We start from the raw sequence: 17,012 nt of genomic DNA, 5'->3' as shown, positions 1-17,012 counted from the left end.
GTGGACGCTAGTATTGATAAAAGTCACGAAGCTCCCTCAGGCAAAAGTGTGTTATATTTGACATGATATGGTCCGTCACATCATTTAATCATTCAGAAAAGCATTACAGATGCACATGAAAGATTGTTTTGGGGAAGGAGATTGCCCTTCGACAGTGGGAATCACGATGGAATGCTAAACGCCAAATCCAAGGAGCATCATCGAAAACATGTGAAAGGGTTGCAGATCCAAGATTTCAAAGCCAAGGAGGACGAAATACTAACATTTTCACTTGTATAATTGGCTCACATCACAATAAAAATTTGTATTCCATTTTTAAATGACTAAATATTAGAATAATCCTTCAGGAATTACAGATAAAAACATTACCTTCATGTGTTTCCTTTGTTTACATTACATTCTCTGATAATTCTCCTGGCTCCCAAAATCCATGTAGAAAGTCTGTTCTAATGTTTCATAAATGCATTGTTGTGTTATAAGCCTCCACGTTCAAAACTCACATCTGCAAATGTTAATTTGTCCACGTCCCTTCCCATAGGATAATTAAAAGGTTCATACATTGAAATAAGGCCATTGTTAAGATTTCGTTGCTGAGTGCCCACATATCCACCTATTAGAATTGTCAATAAACACATAATTTGATATGCAAAGGGAACATTAGCTTTGTACAATTCATGGCAAAGGTGACATATAATATCTCATTTTCGTACAGTAGAGCAGCACACCTGTCAGATCTCTATAGGGGCTCTGGTTGCACAGTGTGCCAGCGTGCCTGCTCCACCTGCAGGCTGCACATGTCCCGCCAGTGAGCACGTCCTGCATCTGCAGCCTCGGCTCCGATAAGGACTCGACCGAAGACTTCACCTTCTGAAAGCACCTGAATTTGAGCAGGAATGAAGATTTTGCTGAGTTACATTTTAAATAGATGTAGCGATGATGAACAGAAAATTGCATTTGAATCTGGAATCCCAACGCAATCTTTACCTGCACGATCATGAACTCGAGCATAAGGGGCAGCTGACTGATGTCTCCTGGAGGCAGGTCAAACAGGAAAGATGTGTTCCACACATTACAGGACCCTACTTCAGTTTCTCTGCTGCCGATCACAACTCCTTCATGATGCAGGTTGATCATCACCTGGTATTCTGTGCACAGGTAGTAAACATTATGAAGTGTCAAAGAAACCCTATTCTGGAATAAACGTTAGATAGGATAACTAAGATTCAAATGGATGCTGGAAATAAAACGTTTATGTGAATGAGCAAAATTAGAAAGAGTAACACTTTAATGTATAATCACAAGACAGCTATTAAAGTCAATATTTATATCAAATCTTTTTGCTTGCTCTATCACAAGCCGCCAACCCCACGGTTGCGATATCTTTTCAAATTCATCAGTTTCTTAGTTATTTAGATCTAAAACACAAATCAAAAGGTGAAAATGATGAAAAATCCCTTTTACACACTCTGTCCTTTACTGGGTTTAAAACAAAGGAAACCAAATCATTTTTACTGTCCTATACTTTAATGTATGATCAAGTAAAACAGCAGCGAGAACGTATAAAATACATGTTTTCCTCCTGTCTTTATCCATAGTAATGCATTTCTGTCCACTTGTAAACTTTCGGAATATAATATAAAACAAAAAGAGATGATCAAAGTCAAATTTATGTGACATAATGTACAATAAACGGATATCACAAAATCTATCGGCTCTTCATACAGGATGTGCTTGTCTGCAATAAAAGTATTGCCTTGACTGGCTAATGCAAACAAAGATTAGATCTGTCAGATCAGAGAACCAGAGGAGATTGGAACATTTTTTTCCTGAGGATTGTGAATAGTGAGGGATTATGAGGGACAATGTCATTAAAAAAGGGGATGATCTCCTGCTGCATTTGGGTCCTGTAATACATCATTTAATCCCCTAAACATAAAAGCAAACATAGGGAATTACTTTACCTCTGCCCCTGAAAGGCAAAAGTTAGTTCTGCCCACCCATGTTTGCATAATGCCTTTATGCATGGTGTCCTTGTGGGATCTCTAAAGCATATATACATTTCGTCAGTTGAAGTGACATCAAACGCCGGTTTTACCTGCTGCTTCCAGCGCGTGAACGAGGCTGTCTAGGTTATCTGCTCTGAGGACTGTGACTTTGATGCGGTGGGCCAGTGTCTGATACTGAAGCAAAATGAAGATCTGTGGAGGACAGCTAAGCCCCTTACACATCGGTGCATCTTGTGAGATCAGACTCTGCAGTCAGAGAGCAGAGAAGGAAACCGCGATCAGCAGGAAATGCAGCATGAGGCTTTTGCTTTGCAGAATACAAAAATCAAAGGAAAGTAAAGGTGTCGTTGCAGTGACCACAGAGATCACATGCCTATATGTATCACAGCTACACAAAATATAAAACAAAATACACATTTTAGCCTCCATGTGTTCCCATTTTTGCTTGTTTTATCAGATAATTACTACTGGGCACAACAGGCAACTTCCCTCAGACACACATCGGCTCCTAAATCCCTTCGCTAGAACTTCAATGTTCATTCTTGACTTTTAATCTTCAGCGGCCTCTTCAGAGGTTAATCCGTCCATACCACATATCTTGAAAATAAAACGTCCACACGTGTGTTAATTCAATACACCGATACCTTTTGGGGATTCCACCTGTTTGGGTTAAGCTCTCTTGTGAAGTGAAATGGATGCTCTGCTCTCCAGTCTCTTCCTCCACAATCAGCCTCCAGTTCACCCAGTGTGTCGCTGGGAGGTTCCCGTACGTATACAGCTATTCTCAGTACACTCTTTTGGAGCTCCTTCACAGAGCTCACCTTCAAACGCAGCACCAGGCTGTGGGTCTCGGGGCCGAGGCTGCTTTGGGCCGAGGCCCGCATGGGACAGGGGTACAGAGGTGGCAGGCTGCCCAGCACGGACACATCCTCCAATCTGTGGGGCGTCCCAGTGAGACTGAGGACATGGACTGCCAGGGTTTGCTGCTCTAGAGAGAAGGCCATGCTGAAATGGAGGCAGGGTTTTTGTGATATTGACCGTTGGCAGCTGGCACTGGAGCCGTAGCTCAGCGGAGCCAGAGGGATTGTTTCTTCAGGCATAGAAGGAGAGACAGCACTGGGGCTGGTAAGCCTGCTGTGTTCATTGTAAGACATTTTATCTCCAGTCACCATGCAGTGCCTCTGCAGAGCCTTACATGTTTTGGACAACAGCCCTAGTTTGGGAAACACAGACAGGGAGGCATGACTGTCATCAATGGGTTTATAAAGGGGTGATGTTAGTGGTGGTGTGCTGAGGCGGCGCAGTGAAAAATAACAGCTTGGCTGCTCCTTCTGTTCAGAGCCAGCTCGAGCTCGTTTAGAGAGTGGCAGAGAGGTAAACTCTTCCTCCGAAGGGGCAGGGCTGGTGAAAGTGGAGGGGTACTCCACGACGTCTCCGTCCAGCTCCTCGTATCGCTGCCTGGACGCCGTCACTGCTGCTGAGGGAGGCGGGCTCTGGGCAAAGGTCACAGGATCAGCAGGAGCTGGTGCTGACGTCACAGGATCTTTGTCTTTCTCCGCACAAATCTGGCTGTTCCTACAGCACAGAATACATCCCAGGAGCAAACTCAGACAAAAGACTATCAGGCCGACCACAAGAAGAATTTGGAGGTGAACTGTAGACAAAAAAAGAGATGAATAAAATCATTCAGATGGCAGCTTAGAAACGTTTGTAATTTACGCTCATGCATTACATAACAGAACATGTACTATTTTACCCCATTTGCCTGAAAACATCTGACTAAAAACACAATTCACATGCCTCGGCTTATTTTACCAATAACTCTTTTAATCAAGCACATAAGCATATAGTTTTAGACTTATTTAAAAAACATATCTCTTAAGACCATACCTTCCAGTTGTTTGGTGAAAAGGACCTGCACCAGAAGCCAGAAGAAGAGTACAACCATGATGCCCTCGATCATACCCTTACAGCAGAAGAGCAGCACCGACTGCCACAGAGGCTGACCTGGGTACTCGTCGTCATGGTAAGGCATGGTCCCAACAGTACGCTGAAGGTTTGTCCGTGCCTATTTCAAAACATCCAGGGAGAGTTGCCCAGAGGTCCCAGTAAAAAAGGTCATTTGTTTGACTTATGAAAACACATTCTGGCGTTCAGTCCTAGAGATATCTCCCCAAAGGTACAAAAGACATCTGTATTCCATTAAAACATCTTGGATTTAGAACGAAAAGTTTCATCGTTAGTAGTCACTCATACAGCTACAGCCAAGCGATCTTTAGCAGCTGCAGGTGTCTTTCCTGGTTCAAAGTTGATAAATCATCCCGTTGTCCTGACACGCAGACAGCGTATTCCAATCTTCATCCCAGTACAGTGACCTCCTCATCTGCTGAGTGACTTTACCAGCATTAGTCCTCCATGGCAGGCGGGGGCTGTGGGCGGGGAGATATCATCTCATAATACCTCGAAATTGTGCTTGTAACATCTTTCTTCTACAGTGTTCCAGATGCCAATCCAGCAGTGTCACTATAGAATAACTATCCCAACAGTAAATCCTGCAACCCATCCCCCGCCCTCATCCTCTGACCCACGAGCACTTATCTCCATTAGCATAACCTCTGTTGTACGTCTGCTGCACAGTTCAGGAATTAACTACAGATACAGACTCTTTCTGTACTTCCTTTTTCACATACACAATGTCTTGATTTTTTTTATTTTTTTTAACTTTTTAACCATAATCTGATGTGAAATACATTGTGAAATTGGTTCGTCACTACTTATGAACAAAACGTAATTGACAAGTTAAAGGTTCAGGACAATAAAAAAAAAAAAGATTGTTCACCGGTTCAGGTTCTTGGTTAAAGACATTAAGAATAGACAAGATGACGTGATGACCAATAAAATAGTAATACATGTACCGATACATGTTGCATATTACACATAAACTTGTGTGCAGTCTTTTATAGAGGCAATACTACCCCCATCTGGCCACTCACTCATTATTATTTTATTTGTGGTGTGTAGACCTCTGTGTTAGAGAAAGTAATAATGAAGACCAAGCCCAGCAGTTCACTACTTTAACATGTAGCTTGACTGTTTTTAATTTACCGTTCATGATGGCCCTTTCAATTAGCTTATGCTAGCACTAACGCCAATTGCTAGAGCTAATCAAGGTTCAATGGTCAATTTATTGTTATTGTACAACAGGGATGTAGCCCCATTATTGCAACATCAGAAAAATAAATAAATAAATAATAATATTATTATAAGACAGTGATGGGTGGAGGATGAATTAGGGAGTCAAAGGCAAAAAAGGCAGCTAGCTGGGATTATTTACACATAGTATAATTAACTAATAATTAACTAAAAAAACGACCACACTATTTTAAAAACTAAAATGAACACAATCATAGGCATGCCACGTGAAATACAGCTGCTACCTGAACAGCTAACCTTTCTATGCAACATGATGATCCTTCGACTTACGTTCATAAAGACAAAAGCCAGAGAGCTTCACAGAGGAAACACTGGCTTTGTGTAAAAATAATTAAGTAAGAGTCGTTTTTTTACAGCACACAAAAATGTTTTATTCCTCATCGCCACGTGTCCAGGAAATACATTAATCAAAGACCAAAATCAGAGTATAACATAACCTTGATTTTTGAATTTCACAGTGACATTTGCTTGCATGATTGACATGTCTACGTGATTGTCCACATACAGTATATTTCAGCTGATCGCTAAATCAACACATGCTGCATTAAGAATTGCATATTTCTCTAGAAGAGTGAGGTAGCACTGTTTCAGTGTTCACTTCAGCTTGAGGTCATTAGTGATACATTCTCTGCCTTTATGCAAATACAACACTGCAATACATTATGAGATACAGTTTGACAGTGATGAGTCCGGAGGACATTCCTGAGAAACTTACCAACATGGGAAGTCGATTGAGGTAAATGTTGAATGACTTCCATCCCACACACACAATTCCCAGCAAAACCTCGTCTCTCAAGTTTTGCCTTTGATTCAAAGCTGACGTGAAATAAATGTTCTGTAGTTTTGAGGTCGAGCCAAATGATTAAATAAAAAAGTGAAATGAAACGATACAAAACATTAAAAAGAAAAATCCAACCAACCTGCAACAATTTTCTCTAGTTCCTTAGCAAATGATGGTGTATTTAATCCCTGAAAGCTGCTATGAAAAGCATCAACTATGAACTTTCTCTCAGGTTAAACCAAATGTTTACTAAGAGGGATACAAAATGGCTTCAGCAAAACGGTTACAGACAGGAACGATGACACTGAGCTAAGGCTTTTTGGTCTTCATTAGCTCCACTTTGGCAATCGGGAAACTACAGGGATGTTAAATAATTAGCTATGAAAGCAGTTGACACCCAAAGAAGCTCTGTAGACACTTCTGAACAAACTTGTAAAGCCTTTTTAGACATGAATGCCAATATATGTTATAACAGAAAAGCATCTAACAGGCACAGAGGTAAACTATGATCTGAATCTATACGCCAATACCCCCTCGACAAGACTCATTTAAAGTACATTACACCGTCAAAATATTCAAAAAACAATGATAGATTTCCTCATGTGTTACAGCGGAGTGTCCCAAAAGTCTGCACTGCTTGAGCGTGAATAAACAGGAGGTGTACTAGTACAACTAGAGGCATATTAGTACAGCTAAACGGTGTACCGGTACACCCAGAGGCGTACCGGTACAACCAGAGGTGTACTAGTACAACTAGAGGTGTACTGGTACAACTAGAGGTGTACACTGGACAGCAGTATAGCTAGAGTTCAAACAGTTCTTGCCTGACATGATAAGTATGCATATTGCTTGAATAACTAATAAATGAGATGAGGACAGCTTTAGAGAGCAGGGAGGCTTAATGTGGTCCCTTTGAGGAAGTGGAAGATGAAGAGGGACTGTGTGAGGACGACATGCCGCTGAAACCATTTGTTCCTGTGAGAGTCTGCGACGCTACAGCAGCGGCAGACTTCTGGGCAAACAGCATTCCTGCAATGCAGAGATCAGAGAGAAGAATGAAGTTTAAAATCAAGTACTTTAGAGGAATAAAGGCCGTAACGGCTACTGTCTACGCAATAGAGAAAGATTAAAAGTGTGTATAAAAGACGGTAAATACAGTAGTATTAAAAGAATAGTTTGAGATTTTGTAAATGCCAAAAAAATGAATTATTGAATAACTTCTTGCTGGGTTTAGATGAGAGGATTGATACCAATCATGTCTGTACAGTAAACTAAATGCAGCTGCCCCCCTTAGCTTAGCATAGAGACTAGAAACAGATGGAAACTTCCGCCCAGATTTAACAAATCCACCTTTAAAGCTCACTAATGAACTGAAATGATATCTCATTTGTTTAATATGTACAAAAACAGTGAAAATCTCTGCTCCTAGCCATGAAATAGTCTGGCACCCCCCGCAAAACCACAACTTTGTACAGATTAAACAGACAAGATATAACATGTTAACCATTAAGATAAATGGTTAACATTATTTTCTGATTGAACCGGGCTAGCTTAAGTTTCGATACTTAACTAGACAAACGCCTGCTGGGTGAACTATTCTTACGCGTGAGTAAACAGTAACAGAGTAAACCAAGATTCTAGTTGTGAGTATGAAATAAAATGCAATCTCACATTGTACAAGAATGTGCATCACTTTCACCATATACAATAAAGTTTACTAAGAATATATATATATATATATATAAATAAATAAATAATATAATCTAAGTTATAATAAATATATAAAACATATTTCCGAGCTGCATCTTTTTTTATTAATTGAAAAACAGCACAAAAAGGTAAAGCCCTTGTTAAAATGTAATTACTCACCTGAGTAAACAGTGCCATTGACCTCCACAGACACATTGATACTGGCTGCTCCAGAAGTGGAGATACTCAGAGACAAATCCTGTTTGCTTTCTGTGGGAGAGAAAATAAAATCCTCCAGTTAATGGACTTTCCTAAAATCATGTTAGGTGAGGACGGGACCAGGATTATTACGGCAAAGCCAACCCACCGTGTCCGTTGTTGTGTTTGAGGTTCATGGGGTTGAAGTGAGACGCAAAGGCCAGGAGGTTCTGTTGGAGGGCCTGCTGCATGAGGCGTTGCTGCTCTTCTGCCATCCGCATCATTTTCTTCTCCGGCCCCTCGGCTGCAGCTCCTCCGGCCCCTCGCTCCAGTCTCTCTCTGAAATGCTCCAGCGTGACAGCTTGAGCCAGCTGCTGCTGCTGCCCCAGGGCCAAAGCCATGGGCAGCCGGCTGGGCATTACAGGGGTTGACATCTCATCTGATCGGAAAAAAAAAGATCAATCTGATGATTAGGAAGTACCTTAACCCCCCCTGGTTCACCCCAAATAGTTAAAACATCCTTTAAAAATCAAGTCGGATTGGTTTAAATAGTGTCCTACCTGTGTTTCTCTTTAGATTTGGGCTAGCAGATGAATTCAGGCCGTTTTGTCCGTTCGGGGTGGTTTGCATGGATGAAGAGAGGAGGGCTTGTGGAGCAGAGCTCGGGGAGGGGGAGTAGCGGTATAAACTGTTGGTGTAGCTGGTACGTCGACCTTCTCTGCGATTACTGTCAATGGCAGCCTGCAGCTCACCTGGAGAACTCAGACCCTTCTTATCACACTCAAACGGGTACAGGTACTTCATATACCTGCAAGGAAATGTTTCACATTAGTCTCAGGATCTGGTGCAAATTAGCACCTTTTTTTAAATAAAGATAATCTGGGTTTAAAATATTAGACATTTAATTCTTCCATTGATACTTTTTTATTGATAATTAAGAAAATATTTTCAGTGTTAAGAAAAATGTGTTTTACTTACTTAAGCATATCTTAGAATGTCACCTAATAATACTGAGAAATGTGGGTTAAATATGATTGAAATATCCATGTTTAAGCTAACAGAGAGGCTAAAACTGACATTATTTTGATTACTATTTTAAGTAGACGTGGACACAGAAAACAATTCTAATTTAATCTGAAGGAAAGAAAACAAAACTAGTGAGTTTAGAGAAATTATTTAGTCATTCTTGCCGCATGAAATTACATTTTGTCATTATGTAGTAGATTACATAGCTGCCTTCAAGATAAAAAAAGGTTGAAAATAGATTAATATTTCTTAATCTGATAATATAATATAATTAATTAACACTACTGTAATACTGTAATGCAAGCATTACTAAAATGGTGTAAAAATATTAAAAAGGGTAATATTACAATTATTGGGAATTTTTCTTAGAATTATTGTTCTATTTTAGCCAATTTAGAGAGACTTTTAATTCAAATTTGGACAAAATATGAATTCAACAACAGCGCCTCTACTTCTTCATATGACACATTGTATTCTTCCAGTTAGGATGAGAGGGACACCTACTGGGTGCGGAGGGTGAAGGCTGCGCTGGTGATGGACGTGGGGAGGTTGAGCCCTCTGGTGATCTCCCTCCAGATCTTCTTGTTAATAACCTCAACCAGGCCTCCCTTCTCTGTCACAAGCTTATAAAGCCTGTACAGGTCCAGCACCTGCTTCGCCATGATGGGGATGCGGTTCACAGGCGTTCCTGAATTAATGAGAGGATAATGACAATGAAGTGTATTCATTTTCTTGAATTCCCTCAGAGAAGTTGGCATGAGGCAAGAGTGTTCTTGTAAGAGCACAAGGAGGAAAATAGTATATTTGGATTTATGCACCTGAGGGCCAGAGATTAATGTTAGGTAATATGGCTTAGCATCTATAATCTGTGTGGATAGACTTCTCTAATTCAGCTTATTTCAGATGGGTGGGGGGTGGGGGCAATTCCACAACAGCAGCTCTGTTGCTGCATTGATTTGAGCACGTGGGGGGAGGGGTGATTTTACAGCCAGCAGCGTCTGCCAATCACAGGGTTGACGGCTAACCCATCCAAACCGGCTTGGAATAAAGCCAATTACACAAAGGGGCTAAAAGCAGTTGTAGAAATTAGATTTATTCCTGCTTAAGATGAACATGTCTGTCTCACACACACACACACACACACACACACACGCAGACGCAGACGCACACAACACACACACACACACACTGACCCCGACTGTGGCACACAACGTTGTCCCGCTGCACCTACTTCTGTCTGTCTGGGATTTGTTTTCATTGGGCAAATCTATCTGCATAACTGTCTTTACGTTAACACCGTTATGCAGAGCTATTGACACAATATTTGAAAATTAACTAAAATTAATTAAAATTAGTTTATTCTACACAAAAACACGCTAAAGGGGTAAATCCTTTTTTTTAGGCAAAACAATTGAGCTCACTCAAAGCGGTAGAATTTGAAAGTCAGCCACAATAAAACATAGACATTAAAAAAGCCTCCAAAAGCATCACTTTTTTGTTAATTTGATGCTCAAAATGCAAAGATCTCCCTTCACCACTCCCAAAAAGAAGAGCTGTTTGTAAAACCTGAAGGCTCTGACTCTTACCTCGTTTCTGCATGTAGACAAAGAGTTCATCAAGAAACTCCTTCCTTTGTGGGTCGTTATCCAGTTCATAAAGCTGCAAGTTAAAAGCAAACTCATCAGCAACAAGCAAGTTAATGTTAGTCTGAGACTATTTCAGCTATTTTCTTCACAGGCCTACATTCAATCTGCTGACCTTGGCAAAGTCTCTAGATGGTTCTCCTCTTATTTTTCCTCCGTCATTCTCCTCAGCCCAGATGGCGTTTCCTCTCTGTAAATGCAATCATACAGAGAAACATCAGCCACATTGTCATGGTGTCATTTTGAGTTTGCTCTTGTATGGCTTCCAGTTTTCTTTGTATTCTTATTTTTACTTCTAAGGATTTGTTCTCTATTTATCTGTACTTATCTGTGACCTTTCAATAAAATTTAAATTTAAAATGTCATCTTATATTTCTGTCTGCTTCAAGCTGGGAACAGTAACAAGTTAGATTAATGAAAGGTCCGATGCTGGTAGTTTAATGTGACATGTTATTCCTCCATCACCTCCCCCTTAACATGACAGTTAAAGGTTAAAAATGTGAGTAGAGGGCAGTGTGTGTGCAACTGTGTGGAAAAGCCTGCTGAGATGTTATTGTCCTGCTGACGCATACCGGGAGCTGCAAGTATGGTTGGTAGAATATTCTGAAGAATGGTCTGTAATTACATTAGGCAGATGATGTCATTTATGTTATTATCCCTCCAACCTTATTCATATACATTTTATGAATTTAAGGACTATTGTGGATCTTGTTGCAGCTTATCAAACTGTTTTCTTCTCAGACCTCTATCATTGCTTTGCTTTCTGGCTGCTTATGAGAGCTCACACACACACCATTCAGTTCGAGCTCTTGTTTTATGTTTTATATTAAAACAAGCAGGTTCGACAACAAACCATGTTTTTGTGTGCGACAGGGCTAAATGCTTCCATTGTCGTGCTTGCGGGTAATAAAAATAATGAGAGAGTTTCTGTCTTTTTATTGTCTTCCCTCATAACAAAGGCGACTCTTCATGGCAACTCCATGTGAACTGGGGGCTTATACCCACAACACAAAATACATGGGGACCAATAAATTGTTGGCTTCCGGTCCAACTGTAACTCACCCCATGTTTACAGTAAAAACACTATTCAAACTGAAAATGCTTACACACAAACAGCTGCGTGATATTGTAACGTAGAGGTTCCCCCTCAGCCCTATCAGAGGTCATTTGAATTTTAAATCATCGCATCTCAGTCATTCCTTACTATTTAAACAATTTATCCATTACTTTGATCCAGCTGTTTAAACTGCTCTACACACTTTCACACACTCTGAATCACAACATGGGTGATAAAATAGTGTTACATAATTAAACAGTAAAAATGTGTGTATCCACTTTACACATAAAACTGCCACTGGGGTGGCAGAGCTATTGACACATCTAATGGCTTCAGCTTAGAATTTCTAATAAAGGACTTCTACTCCCCTCGCAGAAGGCTTATTGATGTGAAGGTAGATAAACTTCCCAGTCTTTTCACCGTGAAATGGAAATAAAACCCTTCCCCCCTTATTGATGAGCAAGTGAGACCTACTGTGGCTCTAATAACAAAGAGCTTTCAGTTAATTGCTCACAGAGTTTTCACACATCCAGCCCTGGGAATCCTGATAGTATTCAGTATGTAGGTCAGGAAAAGGTTTCTTTTGTTTTGTTAAAAAAGGCTACTTTTTATTAGGTTTTAGGTGGTTTTATATTCAAATTATATGACCAGGTTCATGCAAATTACAATACACACGGAATAATAATGTAGCCTATGTAATGTCTGTTTAACCATTCAAGATAAAAAATAAATAAATAAATAAAAAACTACACTTCATTAGAAATACTCAAACACTAGCCGGAAACCGCCTCTTATAATGAGCTTCATTATAATCATTGGGCTGCTCCAGCAGAGCCGCAGCGAAGTATCCCTCTCCAAATGTCAATGTATCCACAGGGGGAGCAAATGTTTAATCCAAATCAAATTATTGAGCCTTTAGTCACCCGAACAAGTCAAGATAATTTATCTGGCCCCTTGCTGTGCGTTGAACTGGGGCTGGGAGCAAACAGGGGCCTTTTATCCCCGCCCACGCTACATTTAAGGGCAGACAGTGAGACCGCACACAAGGAGTGAACAATGGCTGCCCAGCATGGGGAGGCTTGTACAGCATGTCCACATCTTCAAAGATGTTTGATTAATGAAGCGACTGCAAGAAAACATAGAAGAGAAGGAGCCGATTTTAGGCTGGGCAGAAGTTTACAATATAGTAAATCCTTCCAACCAGCCACCAGCAACATGCAAGAGATCACATTTCAAGATAATAGTAACCTTATTTACATGCATGCCACAAACCAGTTCTTTCCTTTTACCAATTGCAGTCTTGATCTGCAATGAATTCTTAAAAAAAAAAAAAACAATACTAAAAAATTTAAAAGAAAATCTACATTTCAAGCAAAGTGGAGAGCATTTTTAAAAAAAATGTTTTTACTTTATGACTTGTTATAGGATGCATACCATTTTACAACAGCTTGCCAAGCCTAGGCTCATTAAAGTTTCCGACAAACCAGCAATGATAAAGAATCCTATCATGCTTTTTAGCTTAAAAAGAGACATATTATTTGAATGTCCAGGGTCATATTGTACTTTGGCTTTCTACTAGAATATGTTTACATGCTTTAATGTTCAATAAACTACAGTTTTCTTATGATGTCTTTCTGAATATACTTGAATTCACCCTCTGTCGGAACCGCTCCATTTAAGTGCATTTCAATAGAATTTCGTTGCTAGGCAACAGCTTGAGTCGATGTTTGCTTCCTGTCAGCTGATGTCATTCACATACAATGCAACCAGAAATTAACTGGGACACATTTAGAATATTAACATTTAAACTGTAAAATGGTCCATATGTTGTACAGTTGTGACATCACAACTGCTGGTGAATCCTGACGGCTCATTTAAAGACACAGTTTCTGAATACAGGCTGTATTTCTCCATGGATTGAGGGTTTCACAGCATTTAGCACTTATATCGATCTGCTTTATAGTAAAAAAGACAAACATGTCATTTTAACCAACTTTACACATACGTAAATAGAATTAAGTTGAATATCAAAAGCAATTCCACCCAAATCTCGACACAAATGGGTCAAAGGAAGCGCCTCACATACATTTATTCTAATTATAAATTAATGTTCTGAGAAAAAACACACACTTACACACTCAATTAAGGTCTTTCCACAACCCGTGATTATGCTTTCATTAAAATAGAATGCATGTTCCTCATTGCTCCGGGTGTTGTGTGCAGGTCTGACAAAGGAAATGCAATTCCCACTACAGTAGCCATATAATGTATTGATTACTTGCAGTTGAATTAAGCTGCCGTTGTGTTGCCAAGCGACGGCTAAATTATGCAAAGCTATCCACTGAGCTTCATCAACAGTGAGGTGTCAGAGCAAACAAATTGTTTTAAAAAAGGCTAATGAACACATAAGTTTGTCGATTCATGTAGAGAAGCAGCAACTTTTCACTCCAAATGTAAAGAAAAGCATAAAATAAATGCTCTAAATAATGAACACGAGTTGTGTCAAACTGTTAACAAATACCAAAAGCCCATTCTGCTCCCCTGAAACTACTGTAAGTAAACTTTATGGGTAGCTGTTTGCTGGTATGCTGCAAGGCACTAACCCAGCTGTCCCTCTGGTCACAGGCCTCATTAATCATAATGTATTGTATTGAAGTGGGGCCTTTTCAAGGGACACACACACACACACACACACACACACAAGAACCAATCAGATTGGTCTCCGTAAAGAAAAAAATCTCTGAAGGGACCTTCTGTTTCCTAGAAGTAATCCAACATATCTGTTGGAAAACTCCAACATCCTAATGCTTTGTCTTATTTAAAGGAGATCCGTCTTATATAATGAGTGAAAAGTCCACCCCCTACCCAGCAGTTCCTTACAGCAGTTAACCCATGAAGCCAACCTTGTCCACAAACACACGTATGGTGCTATTTCATTGAACCACTGCTCTCATTTAATTCCATCCCTGTCAGGCCTGAACCGGCTGCTTTGAACAGGATTGGACCATGGCCAAGACCAATTAGCTTGGACGCATGATCAAAAGTGTGAGACATGAGGTGGAGTACAGAAGGAGATATCTCTGGCCTGGCCAGTAATTAAACACTATCAAGTTTTGGGCATCTTGCCAATAGGAAACAACCCTTTGCCCCTCATGGGCAGTGAGCCTGAATCTCAGCAGGAAGAAGTCAACATTAAATAAGAGTTAGAACACACACCAGGGGAGAGATACAGATGTATCTATGATATACCCAATGGGATTTGATGCATCTGTAATTTATTAGAGATAACATTCCCTAAAAATATATATAAAAAGTGAAGAAAAACGATGTGGCTTTGTTTGGGCAGTGAAATGAAAGGGTAACTTACTTGTTTAAATGGCTCGTCATAGCCCCAGTCAGCAAAGCCATTGGGTGACGTGAATGCGTGTTGGCCTGCAGGAGACATCAGCTCCTTCTCCTCATTCTCCTGTTTTATTGCTGAAGGCGGAGATTCAGACATTTGCTTCACAGCAGATGACTGAGGTGTAGGGTAAGGAGCGAAGGGGAAGCCTGCAACCTGCTGGAGTTCAGGCTGCTTCGCTTGCTGATGAGGCCCGTCCCCCGCCTCTTCCTCCTCCTCCTCTTCCTCATCATCATCATCATTATCATTGTCTTCCTCCATCTCATCATTGTCCTCAGGCTCATCCGAGTCTTCATCTTCCCCATCTGGATCTATTCTGCTGAGATGGCTGCTCAAAGCGTGTTGAGGTGCTTGATAAGTCTGTCCATCTGCTTTGCCATATAATGCAGATTCTAGTCTGGAGCCGGAGGCTCTCGCTGCAGCAGCGTGTTGGGCAAACAGGAGCTGGGCGTGAAGAAGATGTTTCTCCTGTAGGTTCATCTCCAGTTTGGCCCCTTGTTGTCTCTGCAGTTGCTCCATCACCGCTTCCAGCTTCACTCCAGCGTGACCCGACTGTGGACAGCCAGCTGAACTGCCCTCCTCTGATAAGCTTGACTGGGGACAAGAAAAAAAAATACAAATCAACTACTTAATTGAGAATTTTTTGATTAGGTGTTTTTGCTTTTATATGGTGGAAAATAACATGGAGGTGTAGGTAATGAACTGCATGCAACACATAAGAAGGCTAAAAGAAGAAAAAATAAACTTTAACCAAATTGTTGCTTAAATACTTGGTGTTTTGTCTGCATGAGTTGTACATATATATGTTTTGGCCACAAACAAATAGTCAATTAAAGTGAAACTTGTTTTAAAAGAGAGGCTGAATTGGCCCCACGTAGCACAGCCATGGTGGATTAAAATGAAACAAAGCTTGATGGCTAAAGACAATATTTATACACCACACATTAATTAAATTGAGAATTAATTACAGGAGGATATACAATGTTCCTCCCAGGGATTTTCTGTGTCCTCACTTTGTTAAAAGCTACTTAAATATGAAAAAGGTTGGGATTAGGTTATTTCACGAGTCATCGAAATCATTCGGTTTTAATCAGTGAAATATAAATTATTGAACAGGGCCGATACATGCGAAGACGTGGCCTGTAGTGGGCTCAAAGTCACGGGGGAACAACGAATAAATAAAGCGAACGCTACTTCGTCACAGAGCAAACCTTCGTGGAGAAACATCTACATTAATCGCCATTTGCTTTGTTACTGTAACAAACACGAGTCGGAGCGCAACCAAAGCGGTCGTCGACACTCACCATTTGCGCCTTCGAGTAATCCATCATCGCCAACAGGTCTTGTCTAGTTTTTCCTTCTTGCCTCCGGCGGAAATAAATCGCATCGCATGACCAGTTTCTTTTCTTTAACAGAAAAATATCCCTCACATACACACCGAGGTTTAAACCCCCCCGTTGTCTGAAGGCCGGAGTGATCGGAGCTGGAACTGGAGGAGGGGTAAAACTGCTCTGCGGTTTACCTCCCTGGTCACTGCGCATGGAAACTCAAACATCTTTGATTGTCTTTGACTGAGTGGCCTACACCCCCAACTCGCATGAATGAAAGGCCCGCCCCGTGCATATAGGTCGTAAAAAGTGGGTTTTCTTCGCTGCGTATCCGTGGAATACCCTCCCACTTCACAAACAAACCCCACCGTGGCAATCATCCTACACACTTGTATGGTCGTTGAGGAAATAACGTAAATAAAATATGACAAAACATGAGTTAAGTGTGAAGCTGCTTCATTCACGTTGCGACCCAGTCTGACCTCTACAACCCTTCTCCTACACTGTTTAATAGGTTTACATTTCACAGCACATTTTGTCTTTAGAATTTAGAATTTTCCCCCAAAACGTTTTCTTTATTGTCTATCCTCACGGTGGCTTTAACAAATGTGTTTCAGTCAGCTCAACTTTATTTCACTCAATGCTAATTCATATCTTGGAGCTCAAACGAG

The 17,012-nt window shown here is 40.6% G+C and overlaps 2 protein-coding genes across 3 annotated transcripts; both read right to left on the bottom strand.

The window, feature by feature from the left end:
* Positions 1-3: 3 nt before the first annotated feature.
* On the bottom strand, positions 4-4,242 carry syt18b (synaptotagmin XVIIIb). 2 transcript variants are annotated; one of them, XM_084016774.1, is made up of 5 exons: positions 3,897-4,242; positions 2,651-3,660; positions 2,096-2,252; positions 985-1,145; positions 4-877 (listed from the first exon to the last, which is right to left on the bottom strand). In XM_084016774.1, exons 1-5 carry the CDS (start codon positions 4,039-4,041, stop codon positions 737-739), a joined length of 1,614 nt encoding a protein of 537 aa, XP_083872900.1. In that variant the 5' UTR covers positions 4,042-4,242; the 3' UTR covers positions 4-736. The 2 variants fall into 2 exon arrangements, with proteins under 2 accessions (XP_083872900.1, XP_083872901.1); XM_084016775.1 differs by having other exon boundaries at positions 2,828-3,660.
* A 1,339-nt stretch (positions 4,243-5,581) lies between these two features.
* On the bottom strand, positions 5,582-16,534 carry LOC311018033 (AT-rich interactive domain-containing protein 3A-like). The gene is made up of 9 exons (XM_084016770.1): positions 16,318-16,534; positions 14,981-15,607; positions 10,672-10,746; positions 10,500-10,572; positions 9,418-9,601; positions 8,448-8,695; positions 8,057-8,326; positions 7,870-7,959; positions 5,582-7,029 (listed from the first exon to the last, which is right to left on the bottom strand). Exons 1-9 carry the CDS (start codon positions 16,342-16,344, stop codon positions 6,899-6,901), a joined length of 1,725 nt encoding a protein of 574 aa, XP_083872896.1. The 5' UTR covers positions 16,345-16,534; the 3' UTR covers positions 5,582-6,898.
* Between the last annotated feature and the right edge of the window lie 478 nt (positions 16,535-17,012).

This window comes from Eutrigla gurnardus (genome assembly GCF_963514095.1).
Source record: "Eutrigla gurnardus genome assembly, chromosome: 9".
Taxonomy (NCBI): Eukaryota; Metazoa; Chordata; class Actinopteri; order Perciformes; family Triglidae; genus Eutrigla; species Eutrigla gurnardus.
Note: the sequence above shows the minus strand (reverse complement) of the source record. Positions and strands in the feature narration are given on the sequence as shown.